General features: G+C 47.1%; 2 protein-coding genes across 17 annotated transcripts in view; one reads left to right on the top strand and one right to left on the bottom strand.

The window, feature by feature from the left end:
• Positions 1 to 13680, top strand: part of FHL1 (four and a half LIM domains 1) — a 30318-nt gene extending 16638 nt beyond the window's left edge. For 2 of the 5 annotated variants that reach the window (XM_082289375.1, XM_082289373.1), the window contains exons 2-6: positions 9204 to 9388; positions 10365 to 10542; positions 11041 to 11210; positions 11770 to 11956; positions 12710 to 13680. In XM_082289375.1, the coding sequence (XP_082145501.1) occupies positions 9233 to 9388; positions 10365 to 10542; positions 11041 to 11210; positions 11770 to 11956; positions 12710 to 12867 (849 nt within the window). In that variant the 5' untranslated portion in view covers positions 9204 to 9232 and the 3' untranslated portion in view covers positions 12868 to 13680. Of the gene's footprint in view, positions 1 to 1891; positions 2051 to 7373; positions 7492 to 9203; positions 9389 to 10364; positions 10543 to 11040; positions 11211 to 11769; positions 11957 to 12709 lie in introns of those variants that run through there. The other 3 variants (XM_082289372.1, XM_082289371.1, XM_082289374.1) reach the window with 3 other exon arrangements.
• A 148-nt stretch (positions 13681 to 13828) lies between these two features.
• MAP7D3 (MAP7 domain containing 3) overlaps positions 13829 to 16226 on the bottom strand; it is a 44169-nt gene continuing 41771 nt past the window's right edge. For 10 of the 12 annotated variants that reach the window (XM_082289359.1, XM_082289366.1, XM_082289370.1 and 7 more), the window contains one exon: positions 13829 to 15515. In XM_082289359.1, the coding sequence (XP_082145485.1) occupies positions 15475 to 15515 (41 nt within the window). In that variant the 3' untranslated portion in view covers positions 13829 to 15474. Of the gene's footprint in view, positions 15835 to 16226 lie in introns of all 12 variants that reach the window. The other 2 variants (XR_014226759.1, XM_082289368.1) reach the window with 2 other exon arrangements.

The raw sequence follows: 16226 nt of genomic DNA, 5'->3' as shown, positions 1-16226 counted from the left end.
GCAGGTCTGGGTCTTCCTCCTGTTTCTTGGGCAAGGTTTCTCCCTCTCCTCTCTCCTCCAGCCCGAGTCTGTTGTGGTGCTGTGAACACACGTGTACTTGTGCACATGAAATGTTGTGACATCCAAGTGTCCATCCCTGCTCTCCACACCCCTCTGCAGCTGCCAAACCACTGCTGATTGCAGCCACCTCCGGTCGGGACGTGACAGCCACTAGCACCTTGCAGAGACACCGCTCAGGATGGGAGCAAAGGCTTCTAATAGAAATACCAGGGCATTTTGGGAGAAGTAGGAAATGACTGCCAGGTGGGAGGGTGCCAGAGCTTTGTATAGGGAACTAGGAAGGAATGAAAATGGTTAATGGTGCAAACTCTACGTGCATTGCCAAAAATGAACTCATGTCTGTAAATATTACACTGCATACAGCAAGATTAGCACAGGAAAATACCAGTTGTTAGGGTTTCTGTTGCCATCTGAATTATGCAAACAATTTGCTAGAGTTTATAGATGAGCTGGGGCAGAATAACATTGGGTTTTTCCTTGCCAAAGTGTTTCAGTGCATTAGTACTTTAGCACGTTTCCCAGCCTCAATCTGCTACACCAGTGGATCCTTGCTGTGCTTTTTTGGAATGGCATGCTGTCAAGAGTGGCCTTTTCCAGGCCATGTTGGAAACCTGGAGATGTCGGGATGCTGGTGAGATGCTGAGCTTGTGCATGTGCTGCCTGGGGGACTAAGATGGGTGTGAAGGCTCAGGGGTTCACCAAGCCCAGTACAGAGGCTGGAGACTGTGCATGTGTTTGTGGCTGAGGAGCTCTTGGGACCTCTGCAAGCAGGAAGCAGATATGTTCCTGGCTGTAGCAGGGTTGCTCTTCATAGGCCAGACACCACCACAATGGGCTCCCGGGAAGGAATGATAAACACTGGCTCTTCCCAGTGGCTGTCAGGGAGGTTCAGTGACTTTCCCACGGCCGTGCAGTGCGTCAGTGGGGAGGCAGAATTAGCAGCTGGGCGTCCCTGGCCCCTGGCCCTGAGCGTTGCCGGCAGAGGTTGCATAACCCAGAGTGAGTATGGGGCTGCAGAGCTGCTGCAGCCTGGGGTCCCCACAGGAGTGAATCCCAAGACAGAGCTCCCTCCCCTCCTGCTGTGACTTGAGTGGAAACAGGTTGGCTGGAGCCATGGAGCTGGGATCTTCCTGAGAGCTTTGTGGACCCCTGAATAAAGAGGACAGAGGCATGAGCCAGTACCCTCTAAAGCCACGCTAGATGCTAGAGAAGCCCCATATCATGACACCCATCTTTCTAAGTGCTGCTCTTCAGGGACTAGGACCCTTTGAACAGTTAATGCTGTGAGCTTCCTTAGGGGAAAAAGCTGGGGAAGGACCAGGAATGGCAGTTTTACTAGAAGTAAAACTTCAGCATGATCTCCATGTTGAGAGCAAATCCAACCCACCCATGAATGTATGTGCTGGTACTTCTGTGGGCTGTCAACTCAGTCCCCAGGGGTACAGCCACATCCTTCCCAGGCCCTACAACCAGAAGACAGCCCCTTGCTGTCTCCTGGGACTGCAGCCCCTCCAGTCCCACAGGGCTCTGACCCACCTCTTCCCTTCAGCCATGGTGGAGCAGAATTAATGTTGGGTCTGCAGTTTAGCTCAGGACTGTTACGAGACACAATCTCACTCTAACGCCAAGGCCAAATAGTACCAGCATGGGGTCAAGTTCATGAGTTCATCCTGCCTTTGGGACTAATTTGGGTGCTGAGTAGCTGGGCAGGTATTTGACTGTTGCCTGCAGAGACCTAGAGGTCTCAGGATCCTATTCTTCTCCCTCAGATCACCTAAAATGGTAAGAATTTCCAAGGGGGATTAAGGTTGTGATCTCTAGGGAGGGGAGTGGACATCTGGTAGGAGTCCTGTCCATATTAATAGCCTCCGTTTAAATGTATGTTATCAAATGGGGCAGCTCCTTATCAGCCTAGAGACTGTGAACTCCATTACCTGAGGGGCAGCTGGTGACTTTGGGCTGCTGACCATGGCTTTCCACAGGCACACAGGTAAAGTGGATGTGCTGCCAGGTGTTGTGGGAGTACACCTGGTAAATGGGGAGGCAGGTTTTGCTAACAGGCTCCTGTGCCAGAGAAATAACTTAATGCAGTCTTAAACCTCAGTAATCTGCAGCTCAAACTCCTGATGGCAAATGGGCTGATAACCAGTGTGGGAGTCTGGTGCTGGAGCAGAGTGGTGGTGGTGGTCTCATTTATTTTGTAAAATGCATTGGATGGTAAATGTTTTTGTATCTGCTGCTGTGAGAAGGCTAGGGCTCAGCCATTATTTGAGGAAGAATTGGTGAAAATGGGGAGCAATGCTCCTCCTTGCTGCAAGTTTATTGCAGTGAGCAGAGAAACCCACAGCAGAGGGGAGACCAGTGTGTAAACCCAGATGGTTTACAGATGGCTCTGCTCTGGTGGGAAGTTTGTGATTACTCGCTCTTCTCCGCTTGTCTTTTAGTTCAGATGGCTGACCCTCACCAGTGACAGGAAAATGTTAATGTTTCCACTGTCAGGAATCTTGAGATCATATTTTACATGTCTCCATGGCATGCAGCTCTGTTGTGTCTTCCTATCCTGCCTAATTCCTCTAGCCCTGCAGCTGAAGAAAATCAGATCTTTGGGATTTTTGAAAGCCTATCTGACTCTTAGAAGCTGTTTTTGCCCAGGGTGTATTCACAGCCCTACACCACAGTACAGTGGCAGTGGCATTGCACCTCTTGGTGAGACACAGCCCTGAGGGTGGATGTGCCTGGGGAGAGGGTGTTGGTTTGGGGCACAGCTCCTGTGGGCACCAAACTGAGCTGCTGCACACCAGGAGCCAGGGGTGCTCATGAGACTTGGGAACATAGACCCTCCTCAAAACTGGGGAGAAAAGGCATGGTTTTCTGCTCAGCTTCCTGCTCAGTTTCCCAGGATAAGGCACACACGAGGCTGCTTGCACAGCACGTAACTGCTCAGGATTCGCTTGTACACAGGATGCACACACATGTTATGCAGGGCACCGTTGTGAGTAAAATCTGACTTTTGTGGTATCATTTGATGTAAGAAGATGTTTAACTTCAGCCCACAAGACTGATTGATGCTGTAGCATCCTTCCATTATATTCCCAGCTATATATATATTTTTTTTCTCTTCTTCAGGGGATGTCCCCTGGGGCAAGAACTCCCAGACTTGATGCTATGCTGTATTATAAAATGCTGCAGAGTGTTTTGAGCAGATGCTGAGGTTGGAGTGCTGCCACCAAAAAGTCACAGCATGGTGTCCAGTCCTGCAGACCACTGGGAATCCCAGGGTAGCTGTGGGGGTACTGTGGGGCTGAATCCTCCAGTGCAGGAGGAAATCTCATTTTGGCACCTGGGAGGACCTGGGTGTGAGAAGGGCATCCAGCTGCTGAGGTAGGGCAGACCACGGCATAGCTGGGAACATAATAGGGGAGTGTCAAAGGACAAAACTTAATGCAGCCACAGAGTTAGTTACTGAACAGGATTTGGTTAGTTTTGAAAGATTTGGGCTTTGTTGCTTAAACTCTGCCTAAAGTGTTCAGCCTTACTCGAAGCAGTGGTGCCTTGTTAGCCTTTACTGAGCTCTGCATTGAGTGCCAAAGTAATCCCTGGAGGAAGCATTTGCATGGCTAGGCCAGTGTTTTTAATAAATAGCATGTCCCTACGTCCCTGGGGAACTGCAACGATTTAGTTAATGACTGAGATGTGCTCAGACATAGTGGCAAAAGGACCATAGGGAATGTTTTTGGCAACCGCCTGAGGAACTTGGAGCTGTTCTTGCTCTAAATAAAGAAGCTTCCATTTTATCAACAGACTAATTTTTGAATTATAGAGTACGAGACTCGCACGTGCCCCAGCCTGGCAATGGGGGAGCACAGCTCTGGTATTTTCAGCCCTTCCAGAAAAAATGACCTACAAGAGATTTCTTTTGCCTTGCCTTGCCTTGCCTTGCCTTGCCTTTCTTCTCTTTCTTCTCTTTCTTCTCTTTCTTCTCTTTCTTTCTTCTCCTTCTTCTCCTTCTTCTCCTTCTTCTCTTTCTTCTCCTTCTTCTCCTTCCTTCCTTCCTTCCTTCCTTCCTTCCTTCCTTCCTTCCTTCCTTCCTTCCTTCCTTCCTTCCTTCCTTCCTTCCTTCCTTCCTTCCTTCCTTCCTTCCTTCCTTCCTTCCTTCCTTCCTTCCTTCCTTCCTTCCTTCCTTCCTTCCTTCCTTCCTTCTCTTCCTTCTCTTCCTTCTCTTCCTTCTCTTCCTTCTCTTCCTTCTCTTCCTTCTCTTCCTTCTCTTCCTTCTCTTCCTTCTCTTCCTTCTCTTCCTTCTCTTCCTTCTCTTCCTTCTCTTTCTTTCCTTGGGCTATGCAAATGTTTGTTGCCCAGGGCACTATGCCAGTGCAGTCCTGAGTGTCACTTTGCATTTGGGATTAACAGGACCCTTCTTTTAAGGGTTTCTCTGGTATTTATAGCAAACCATGCAACATTGCATAGAGGAATGCTGAGAATAGTAACTCAGGTGACAGACCAGGGCTGCCAGAACTGAGCTGAAACAGGCAGGTGTAGCCAGTGCCTGGCAGTGTGAGGCTGTGTGCTCAGTCTGCTGAGAAAAATAAAACTAATGGAGAGTCAAAAAGCAATTGCTCTTTTTCGTCCATATGCAACTGTGTGCAGGGCAGAAGGTTAACAAATCCAACCTCATCTTCTTTCTTAAGTAGCAGAATAATCTGTAAAGTGTAAGTACAGTTTCTCTGGTTGTGTTTAGAGACCACACTTCAAGTTCTTCCTTGGTGGTTTATCACATTTAAACATATTCCCCAGAGACATTAACACATATCCTGTGCTAAGTGCATTGCTTATCAGCTGTGCTTCAGCTGCCGTTGCTGAATGCTTTGGTTCCATTTGTTGTGCAAACCACCATGATGCTGCTTTGGGTGTATGGCTGAACTGAGATGAACCAGCCAGGGGTGATGGCAGGAACCCAGGGGGAGGCAGGGGTTGTGTGGATGCAGTAGCTTTGGTGGGGCGCTCTTCTTAGGTCTGTACCCTTCCCCTCCCAAAGCTGGCCATGCTGCAGGGTGCAGATGTGGCCCTGACCATCAGTCAGCCCTGTGACTGCTTGGTGTTGGTACCACTTGAGGTGCATGGAGGCTCCTGGGGCCCAAGTGTCTGAGATTTCTGAAGGATGGAAGGTGTGGTTGTCCAAGGGCTGAGGTGCCGTTTCTGAAAAGTAGAAGATGCTTTCAGGGGACAAGTGGCAAAGTGGCACCTCTGTGGTCAGGTAAATGTTAGGGTTGTATTCCAGTGGGTCTTTCTGCCAAATGCCCTGATACCCGAGAAGGCCACTGGCCTGGCCTTGCACCCTCCAGCTGTAGTCAGATCCTTCAGGGAGCTACATTTAGAGAACACCCTGCCAGGGCTGGTGGGACAGGGACACCTTGCTTAGAGGGGGATTAGTTTCTGGATATATAGCTGTATTTTTCTTCATCTCTTATTGAGGATTCTCTAGGCTATTTAAGGATGGGCACATTCTGCATTCACCCCTCTCCCTAGCTCCCTGTGCTCTCTGTTTTCACCTGCTTCTCTCCAGCAGAACAATCCTCTGCACATGCCTGGGCAGGAGAATAGTTCCAGCCTGTCCATACTTTTCCTTTGCTTTCTAAATCCCATTCTGTGGCCTGAGTATCAAGCTGACATGGGGTTTGGATCCGTGCATGTCCTCAGGGCACGTGATTCTCCTGGGGCTAAACAAGAGACACTTGACCAGGCTGTCACCTCAGAGATGCCGGTCTGGTGTAAAGGTACAGCCACAGAAACTTGTGTTCAAGTAACTTCCAAGCTAAAACATCTGCATGTACCACTCTCATTCTAAGGACAGCACTGTGAAAAGAAGCACAGAGGTTCAGTGCTCTGGGTTTTAGTGGTATTTTGGTGAGTGCTTACCCTGGTTTTGGGTTGCTGTAGCACTGCTGTACCCCTGGTGTGAATCCCTACCCTGTGCTCGGCAGCTGCTGCACCGCATATTTGGGAAGTGATGAAGAGCGCAGTAAATAAAGACCCCGAGGAAGTAATGATTTTTCCATACACCCACTGTGCCTTTAGTTTCATAACTTGCCTGCTTTTCAGAGAGTAAAGACAGGCCAGGGTTAATATACCTGGAAGCTCTAGAAAGTTAAGCTGTGGGGACCTGGTGCAGCTGGAGGGAGAACAGGAGATAAACAACTCCAAACCCACAACCTGGTGCCAAGCAGGCTTTAGAAATACATTTATTTTTATACAGAGCACAAGAAATATCTGCTGTTTACCTTCCTTGAGAGGGGACAGGACTGCTGAGGGGAGCAGCTATAGGATACTAAATGAAGCTGAGCTCTGAAGTGCACACAGATGTTTGCTCCATTTGGTGAAAATAATCTGGTGGTCCCAGCACAGCAGCTACTGGCCTGGGGCTCCATTATGCCACACACTGGTGGCTTTCAGGGCTCTTGTGCACCATACCCTGGGTGGGCTGCTCCTGTGGGAGGGTCATGGGAGATGGTCTGGCTAATGTGGGCTCTTGACATGGCACAGGTGAGCAGAGCCCATGAGCAGCCAGCACATTTGCAGGGGCAATGCTACCACTGCACCTTCACTGCAGGAAAGGGGACAGAGGTGCCTTTCCTGGCTCTAGATCGGGAATTCAGGAATGATAGTACTGAGGGCAGAAAGCTTCTGGAAAAGCTGGAAGCAAATTCATGCCCCTACCTGTGTATGAGAGTGGCTTTCTGGTGTGTGAGATGGCACAAGGCAGGCAGAAGCTGCATGCACAGCCCACTCTGGGGCTGCCAGGGCCCAGTGTTAATTTGCCTGTGGAGCTCCAGAGCTGTTGTGATAAATGCGTCTCACATTAGCGCGTGATGTGCTACATGGGAACACGGGATTATGTTGCTCCCTGAGCCATACTTTCAAGATTATGTATTCAGGTTGAAAACAACTCTAAACCTGAGGTCAGGAAGGTTTCAATACCATTTGCCCAGGACTCTGCAATTGTATTTCTTCCAAATAAAACCCACCTGCTTGCTCGAGTTCTGCAGAGCTGGTGGTGGCTCACATAGTTTTCATGTTTCCCAGCTGTTTATCTGTTTCATTTGCTTGAACAGGTACCCCATAGTCCTTGGTGTAGTTGTCAGCAGGACGTGACCTCTCCTGGCCCTGCCAAGGGAGCATTTCCAGACCTTGGTTCCCCCATAGAGTACAATTCCTACCAGCTTGGCCTCCAGCCTGATTTTGTCAGTTTTAGGGGAAGGAATAGGGTGTGAACACAGCCTCCCCCTCTGCTGCAGCCTCCCCATGTGATACTTTTCTTTAGGACTCTCTGTCCTGCTTTCTGAAATATAAATCCTTCAACTTGTTCTGGCCCTGTATTACTGAGAGGGTGACAAAGAGGAGACAGTGTGATGACTCTTGGATTTTAAAACCTGCAAGGTGAGTGAGGTAAGCATGAGTCCCACTCTTCCCGGGCCCAGATGAGGTAGGTGCTCTGCTATGATGGCAAAATGTTCATGTACAGGCTCCTCTGGCTTTGTACCCAGCTATGCTGGTCTGTTCCTGGTGTGCTGCAATGGTCTGGTGAGGTTAGGCCCTGTAGCTGATGGTAAGTCTGGAATTACTGGGGTGGGCAACGGTTCATAAAAATCTGTGTGAACAGGCCATAACAATAGGGCAGACCAAGAGTATCCTGCAGCCAAGGGCTAGCCCAGCAGGGTCCCACTGACCCTCCTTTGTTGTGAGGGCACAGCCAGGAGTGACATACTTGTCTCTGCACCCCAAAACCCCTACTGGTTTGGTTTACAAAGGCACATTGTATTGGGCTTGGAGCAGCATGTCTGCAATAAGCACTGTTGTAACACTGAGCTCGGTGAGGAACAGGCTCCAAGGTAGCCCCCAGGGCTGGGTGGAGTGATGCAAGGTGAGGCCATGTGATGGAGGCAGCAATTTGTATGGCCTGACGATGTCTTCTCCCTTCCTTGCTCTGTGCTGACACTGCTGCTCTATCAGGAAGACAGGACATTTCCTCTTGGCAGTTCCTGTTGCCAGACCATGGCCACGTCTCCCATCCGGTTGGTGATGATGCAGAAAGTTCAAGGCTGTGTCCTGGGGTGTCGGCCGTGCAGGGAAACAGAGCTCTGCAGCTCTGGGGCTGTGGGGGCTCGAGCGGCAGGGGCCTCTGTGGGACTCCACAGGCTTCTGTAACTCCTATGCCCCCTCCCTGGAAGTGTGCCAAGCTAGATTGGATGGGACTTTGAGCAACCTCATCTAGTGGCTGGCACCCCTGTCCATAGCAGGGGGGTTGGAACAAGATGATCTTTAAAGTTCCTTCAAACCCAAACCATTCCAGGATTCTCTGAATCCTGACAGAGCCCTCACAGGCCCCTCGCGGGAGTGTTGGTGGCTTCTGCTGAGGAAGGGTGCATGGAATGGAGGGAGCCCTTAGCAGGAGACTGGGAGTGCAGGAACAGATGGGTGTTTAGGGAGAAAGTGTGAGCCAAAGTAGAAAACCCTCCAGTCAAGATCCCCCACACCCACTGACAGCTCCCTGGCCATGGTGGAACATCAGACCTTGGCAGAGACTTGCTGGCATGAACTGAAGAAGTACCTCTCCATGGAGGCAGATTTTTTCTTGGTTTTGGTTTTGGTTTTTTTTCCCCTTATGATTTTATATGTGAAAGCCTGGTGAAAAGAGGCGGCTGGAAGCTGCACAACAATCCAGAACAAAAGGCCTTGGAGGGCTGCAGCTCACTTCGAGTTCAGACTGGAAACATGGAAACAATTCCACTCTGCTCATGTTGGTTGATGATTTCTGCACACAGGACCTCACTGAGGCCTGCAGTAATGAACTAAGGGACTCTGAGGGAGTGATTAGGTGTCATTAACCTTGCTTGATTCTCAGTATGCAAATAAAGCAATCTAGCATCCTTCCACTTAACCAGGGGATGGGGAAAGGCTGGTTTAGGACTCTGCTCTCCTCGACTGGAGCTGCTTTCTCTACCAAGGAGCCCTCGAGGAGTGTGATAACACCACCACATGCTCATTCCTTGAGCCATCTTCCTCCTACTGATCTGCACAGTCCCAAGAAGCTGAAGCCCTGGAGTTTTCAGGGCCTCAGTGCTGTCTCCTCACCCACTGTGCTCTTGCAGGAGGGCCTGGCAGCTACACCGTGGGCACGATGTCGGAGCGCTTCGACTGCCACTACTGCCGTGACCCCCTGCACGGCAAGAAGTATGTGCAGAAGGAGGGGCGGCACTGCTGCGTCAAGTGCTTCGAGAAGTTCTGCGCCAACACCTGCATGGAGTGCAAGAAACCCATCGGGGCCGACTCCAAGGTCAGTGCCAAGCACCTCAGCGGGTGATGAGGAGAGGCAGATGCTGATCGCCCTCCTCTGGTCTGGCACTGAGCTACTGTGAAAGAGCAAGTTCTTTGCGAGTCTTCTGGCTGCCAGCAGTGTGCTCCTTGGGCAAAGAGCAGTGCTGGGGTGTGCACAGAGAATGCTCATGGTCGGCTGCTTTGGCAGAGAGCCTCATTTCAGGGTCTAGATTCAGCCACATGAACTGCTGCAAATGCTGAATTGCCCTGGAGAGAGAACTGCAGGGAGCCAGCCTGCACAGGGCCTGCAAAACTCATCTTTGGGTAAATCACTGAGGTCCGATTTTTGTCAGTTTGTCAGAGGCTTATTGCTTCATGATGGAAATCAAGAGTTCTTTCAATATGTATATCTATTGAGAGCAGTTGGACCGCAAGATGGTTCTGTTGGGTTTTTTTTCCTCATATTAATTTATAATACTATCTCTGATGTTCAGACACCATAACACCAGGCAGGACATGAAGAAACATAAACTGCAGGACCTGAAAATATCTGCAAGCGTGCTGGTTGAAACCGTGTTGATCTCCATGAAAATTGGAAATTGGTTTGTTGCTTCAGTATAGAAATATGATATTACTGAAGTCATTAGCATGTACCTTCAGGGTCAGATAAATGTTTATAGCAATAATAACATACAGCTGAACTAGAGGGAATGTAAGAACCCAAGAACAGATTTGCAGAACTGCAAATCTCCAAGCATGTTGCTTTGATGCATCTTCTGCCCCATTCAAAATGTATGTGATTGTGTTCAATGAGTTTGGTTAAATGTCCTTCCCTTAACTGATTGCAGAGGAGCTGTAGCTCTATGCACTGAATCAGACACACTTAGGAACAACAAATCTACTGCCCGGGCTGATGAGACAGGAGCTTGGCTTTTGGGCTGCTCAGGGGGAGAGAAAAGCTTCTCACTCCCTCGCTCACTTTCTGTTCATTCCAGGAGCTGCATTTCAAGAACCGCTACTGGCACGACAACTGCTTCCGCTGCTTCAAGTGCTACACATCCCTGGTGAACGAGCCCTTCATGCTGCGGGAGAACAACAAGGTTTGGTGCAGCAATTGCACTGCTGCTGAGGATGCACCCAGGTGTAAGGGCTGCTTCAAGCCCATTATTGCAGGTACTGGTACCAGTGACAGGTGTCCAAGGGCCACATTCTGCTCTAGGCCATAACCAGGATGGTTTATCAGGCTGTAGAGGCTGCAGTTAGGGGTTTGGGCATCACAGTGGAGGGCTGGAGAACCTCAGAATAGTAACTTTTGACTGTTGCTGTCACCTGTCCATTTTATTCAAGTGTTGAAAGGCTGCTTTGCAGTTAACCCTCATGTGGATAATTAACCCTAATGTCAGTCTTAAACCATTTTTACCAGAAGCTTTGCTCTGTAAATCAAGGTCCTCAAAGGCTCAGGCATCTGGTCTGATAACTATTTTAAGAAAATCTAGCAGGCCCTGGCTAAAAAGAGATACAGAAATTACCAGCTCATCCCTTGTCTGCATTCCAGTGGAATCTTGGGCATAGTGAAGGACAGGTCTTGCCCACAGATATTACACTGCACAGGAGGAGGGGTTTGCCACAGGCCTGAAATCCTATATGACAAGTTATTTTTGTCTGTCATAGGAGACCAAAATGTTGAGTACAAGAAGATGGTCTGGCACAAGGACTGCTTCACCTGCAGCCAGTGCAAGCAAGTGATTGGATCTGGGAGCTTCTTCCCCAAGGGTGATGAATTCTACTGTGTCTCCTGCCATGAGCACAAGTTTGCCAAGACTTGTGCTAAGTGCAAGAATGTAAGTCCTTCCCCTCTGCAGAGGCAGCTGCCAGAATCAGCCCTCGTGTGCCTTTTGGGAACTGGGAGAGTGAACCAGCAGGCAGACCATGCTGAAGCTGTACCAATGCTGCTGTTCTTTCCTTGAGATATTGGTGCCAGCAGCTGGTGGAATGATGGGAGAGCTGACGGTCCCCATGCTCTACAGGATCTGGGCAAGGGTTGTTGGGTTAGCTAATGGCAACACTGCAGAAACCAAGTGATACCAGTCTTGCCTTGAGGATAGTTTAAGCTCTGTAGCCGTACTGAATATTCAAATAGTGAAACAGTAGCTGTTTTACAACTTCTGCAACTGATTAGTGTGGAGTTTCAGTTACTGCAGGTAAACGAAAGTATTACGAAAGTGCCAGGTATGTGGGATTTCAGATTAGAGGGACTCAAGTGCACTGCACAATTAAATTTTCTTGTAAACTTTTTGGAAAGATCCTCTCCATGCCAAAGCTTTCCCTACACTCCAAGCCTGTGTCACCTCTCTTCTCCCCTGCTGATTCTAAACCACACCTCTGCTCTTTCTCTTGCAGCCCATCACTTCTGGAGGCCTCACTTACCAGGAACAGCCTTGGCATTCCGAGTGTTTCATTTGCTCCAACTGCAAGAAGCAACTGGGTGGGAAGCGCTTCACAGCTGTGGAGGATCAGTTTTACTGTGTTGAATGCTACAAGGAATGTGTTGCCAAGAAGTGTGCTGGCTGCAAGAATCCTATTACAGGTATGTTGGGTTAAATGCAGCTTGAGGGCAGTGGGTGCTGAAGGTCAGGACAGGGATCCCCCAAAGACAGGGAGCCCAGGGATGAGTAACATCAGAAGCAGGTCTGGTAACCCAAGCCCAATCCCAGCATTTTACATGTGATCTGACTCTCAGCCACGTGCTTGTGCTGGATGGAGGCTGAGCTAGTAACTGAGCTCTTCAGCCTTTGCATGTCTCAAATTTACCTCCTTCAAAACCCCCCTAACCAGAACTGTTTCCACCCATATCTTCGTTTGGGACCCTTAAGTCTAAAACAAGTGGTGTTTTATTGTTCCAAAGGGACATTTGTACCCCTTCTGATGTAGTTTACTTAAAACTCACTGGATTACAGAGCTCAGCCCTGAAATGTGGGCACTGCCCTGCCAGTCCCATGAGGCTCACATTCCATCCTGCAGGGATCTGAGCCCAGAAGTGTTTAGCCCAACCTGTCCTTGCTCCATGTCCCTCCTTGACTGTTTGCTGGAGAAAGAAGCCAAGGGGAAAAGCTTATTGCAGAGACATGCAAGCCTTATGCGAAGATACTTCTTTCTCCAAGAAACATCAGAAGATGCAACAAAACCATGCCTCAGTTGTCACTTTGGTATTTCAGGCAGCCCCTGTGGCCCACAAGCGTAGGGAAGCACTGGGGCAGCAGGAACAGGCTGGGCTGTTTGGTGGGATAACCCAGCCAAGGCAAAGCTACTATCGCCGTCCTATAATTGTGTTCTCTCCTAGCAGGATTTGGAAGAGGAACCAGTGTGGTTAACTACGAAGATGAATCCTGGCATGATTACTGTTTCAAATGCACAAAGTGTGCCCGTGGTCTGGCCAACAAGCGCTTTGTTTGCCATAATGGAAAAATTTATTGTGCTGAGTGTCCCAAACGACTGTAATGAGCAGATGTAAGATGGATTTTAAAGCCCTGCTTTCCCAAACAGTCCTGGTAAAGGAGCAGGTTTTTGCATGTTGAGAATTTTAACTATTTCCATTTCAGTGTAAGAACTAAACTAGACTCAATATACTGGGTTTGACTTTTGAAGCTCCTGCAATACAAAAGCATGTAGCCTTGCAAAAATCTAACCTCACCTCCAAGTAACTCCTAGTATAAAGGCTTGAAATGCTGTTAGAGATCCACACACTGCACCACCTGTGTGTGCCTTAAACAAAAACAAATCTAGTTTTAAACTTATCTGGTATATGATTAAGCTTGGCACTTAACTGAAGCGGGTTTGACAAGGCATGCACCTCGGACACAGAGATGCAAAGATTGCACCTGGATCAGAGGGATCCATTATTATGCTTTTACAAGTACATACACAACATACACCACACCATTAATAAGTAATAAAAACCTTAGCTTACCCTACCACACCACATTGCAGCACATGTACGGAATGGCTTCATCTTACAGATAACAATGTTTTGGCAGTGATACTTAGCTTAGTTAAGTTTCCATAAACTTGTTTTATTCTTGATTTTCGCATGGTTTGCCTGCAAGTTTTCCTTATCAGTTTTTTTTATATCATTGTTTAAACAAGGCTGTCTGTGTACAATTATTAATCTACTAACAAGTAGTAAATCTTTCACCTACAACATGCACATGCATTTACAAGTGCCTTAAAAATAGCTCAGACAACACTAGCTCTCCTATCATGTCAGTGTATGTTCAGTGACTGAATAAAAGTGAGACTAGTGCCTGCTTGGAATCTATAGTCTGGAAATTTTTTATTTTTTCATTCTGCCATCTTACATGACTGATGTGTCTTAGGGCTGAGCTACTGAAACCAAGTCTACTACACTGATATTGGCAAAGTAGGAGTCAGCTGTGCTGTCATTGCACCCTTAAATATCTGAGGACTAAAGCAACCATTTCCATAAACTAATTAATTTTTAAAATATATAACTGACACTGGACCATCTGCCAGAAACAGCCTGTGTGAAAAAGCCCCTTGGAGAGCATATGTACAGCCACTGTTCATGCACAGATCTACCACCCTTCATCAACCTGAATGCTGATTTAAGGAGGTTTTTCCACAGTAGTGAAATACTTTATCAATTGGATCTGCTACAGCCATTCCCTTTCAACTACTGACAAAGAACCCTAGCAAGAAAATGAAAAGGCAGCATCTTGCTGGTCACTGCTCCACTGCTGGACTCACCCTCACAACACAGAGATGCTGCTGCTGCAGGGGAAAGGTAAAGGCTGGCAGGGAAAAGCAGGTTAAAGAATTCCTCAGCTCAGAACACGCTATCAGCAAGAGCTGAAGGTGTTAGTGCAAATCCCCTCCCAATCACACAGATGCAACTGCCAGAGGCTGCTAGTTTGGGAATCTGCAGCTGGAGCAGTTAGAACAGCACCAGAATGCATCCCAAGGTCAGCATGGCAAAAGGGTGGAGAGGCCTAGTAAGGTCATATTTAACATTACAGAAATAAAGCATTGTTCAACTGCAAAGTTTATTTAACAGTGTGCATGTATTTACACAGGGCTGGATCAGACCATCCAACAAATCTCAGCACAGAAAATATATCGGCATCTTTGTTAGAATGATTGTCTCTGCCAGAACAAAACGGCTATCATACAAAAATACAGTTTTCCTTTTACCTAAGGCACTGCTCTAAAGTCTAAAACAGTTCTACAGTATTTCTGAACAGCAAGAGGGAGAAGGCTGAGGGCTCCTGTTGCAACTGAGGTGTGGAGGAAAGAACAGGTGTAGTTCCAACAAACCCACTGCAAACACAGCTGCTTCCTGGATGCATCACTGGAATTGAGGGATCAGCCAATGGGTTGTAGCAGGATTTGAGACAGCTACCCTTTAAAGTAAGCACCTATCCGGTCTATCTGTTACAGGAGACATCAGAAGAAGGCTGCATTATTACTTTAAGTAGCAATTTTCAGAAGATGCTTCGTTAATCTCTTCATGCTGAAAAAAGCAGGCAAGTTCAGGTTAAATAGATTATTTAATGCAGGCTTTAGGAGAAGGGAAATATATATGCAGTTTGCAGCCACTGTTATAAAGCTGGAACTGAAACACTTAGAATAATTAACATGAACAAAACATGACTTCAATGGTCTAATACTGTTATGTACACAATAAAATAATACTTCCATAAGTGTAGATAAATAAGCAATTCAAAAGGAAAACATTTTTTAAAAGCATGACACCTTAAACTGCACTGACAGACAAATCTAGGGACTCGACATTTTTGTAATATATTAGAGCACATGCTGTAAAATGTTTTGATGTTTGCCAACAGATTAAAACATATCAGTGATGGTACAGCACAGCATTTTGAAACTGCCAATATTTTCACATTAGATAATAAGGAATTTTTCTTCTCCATTCAAAATTGAAGATATTCAATTTTGCATTTTTAAATAGCACATGAACCAACAAGCAACAACATTTTTCTAGACATAAAAAGGGAGTTCAGCTTTAACATACACTGAGTGAGTCTTTTATTTCACCAAGGCCATTTTAGAAATATGCAAAGTCTGCAGCTAAGTGGGGAGCCTCCAGAGACATGTTGTTCTACATGATACTGATATGAAAAAAAAAAAAAAAAAGACTCAATCAGGTTACTGTAAAGTCTGTAAAGGGAAAACAAGGAATAATTGAACTAGGAAACCTCATCTAACAATTAGCTAAATGAATGGAAAAAAACATTAGCACAACAGTTTCCCTGAAATGTTTCAAGGTGCAAATTAGAAGTTTGTCATCCCTCCCCTGGTGTTTTTGCAAACTTGAAGATGGATAAAGGTAAACAAGCAGCTTTTCAAAACAAGGCCTTCGGTACTTGAGAAAACACTGGATTACTGCAGTGCAATCAGATTATTTCCAGGTCTCTAGTGTTCACAGTTCTGTCCAAAGAGCAAAGAGAAGAAAACATTTAACCATCGTAACTGTGTGTATGCCACATGCACCCATCATCACTGTCAGTCTACATCCAGGAGTGAGCACAGAACCACTTGGTCACTTACAGTCCAAAACCAGCACAGTACATTTTCTTTTACAGGAATATTGGTTTTCAAAGTTATGTACAGAATTCTTAAACTGTATTATGTCTAAATATTTTCAAGTCCAAAATTAAAAGGCCACACTTCCTTCACTAAAAAGTTAGTGATTCTGATCACAACAGAATGTGATCAGCAGAACCACAATAAATCTGTCTATTCCCGTGGCCCAGTTCGTCACGGCCTCAAGGGAAGCCTCCATCAGGGTGTGCCCATGGGACTAAAATTCACAAGACGCA

The sequence above is a fragment of the Coloeus monedula genome (genome assembly GCF_965178545.1).
Source record: "Coloeus monedula genome assembly, chromosome: 12".
NCBI lineage: Eukaryota > Metazoa > Chordata > Aves > Passeriformes > Corvidae > Coloeus > Coloeus monedula.
This window is presented reverse-complemented; position numbering and strand designations above follow the sequence as displayed.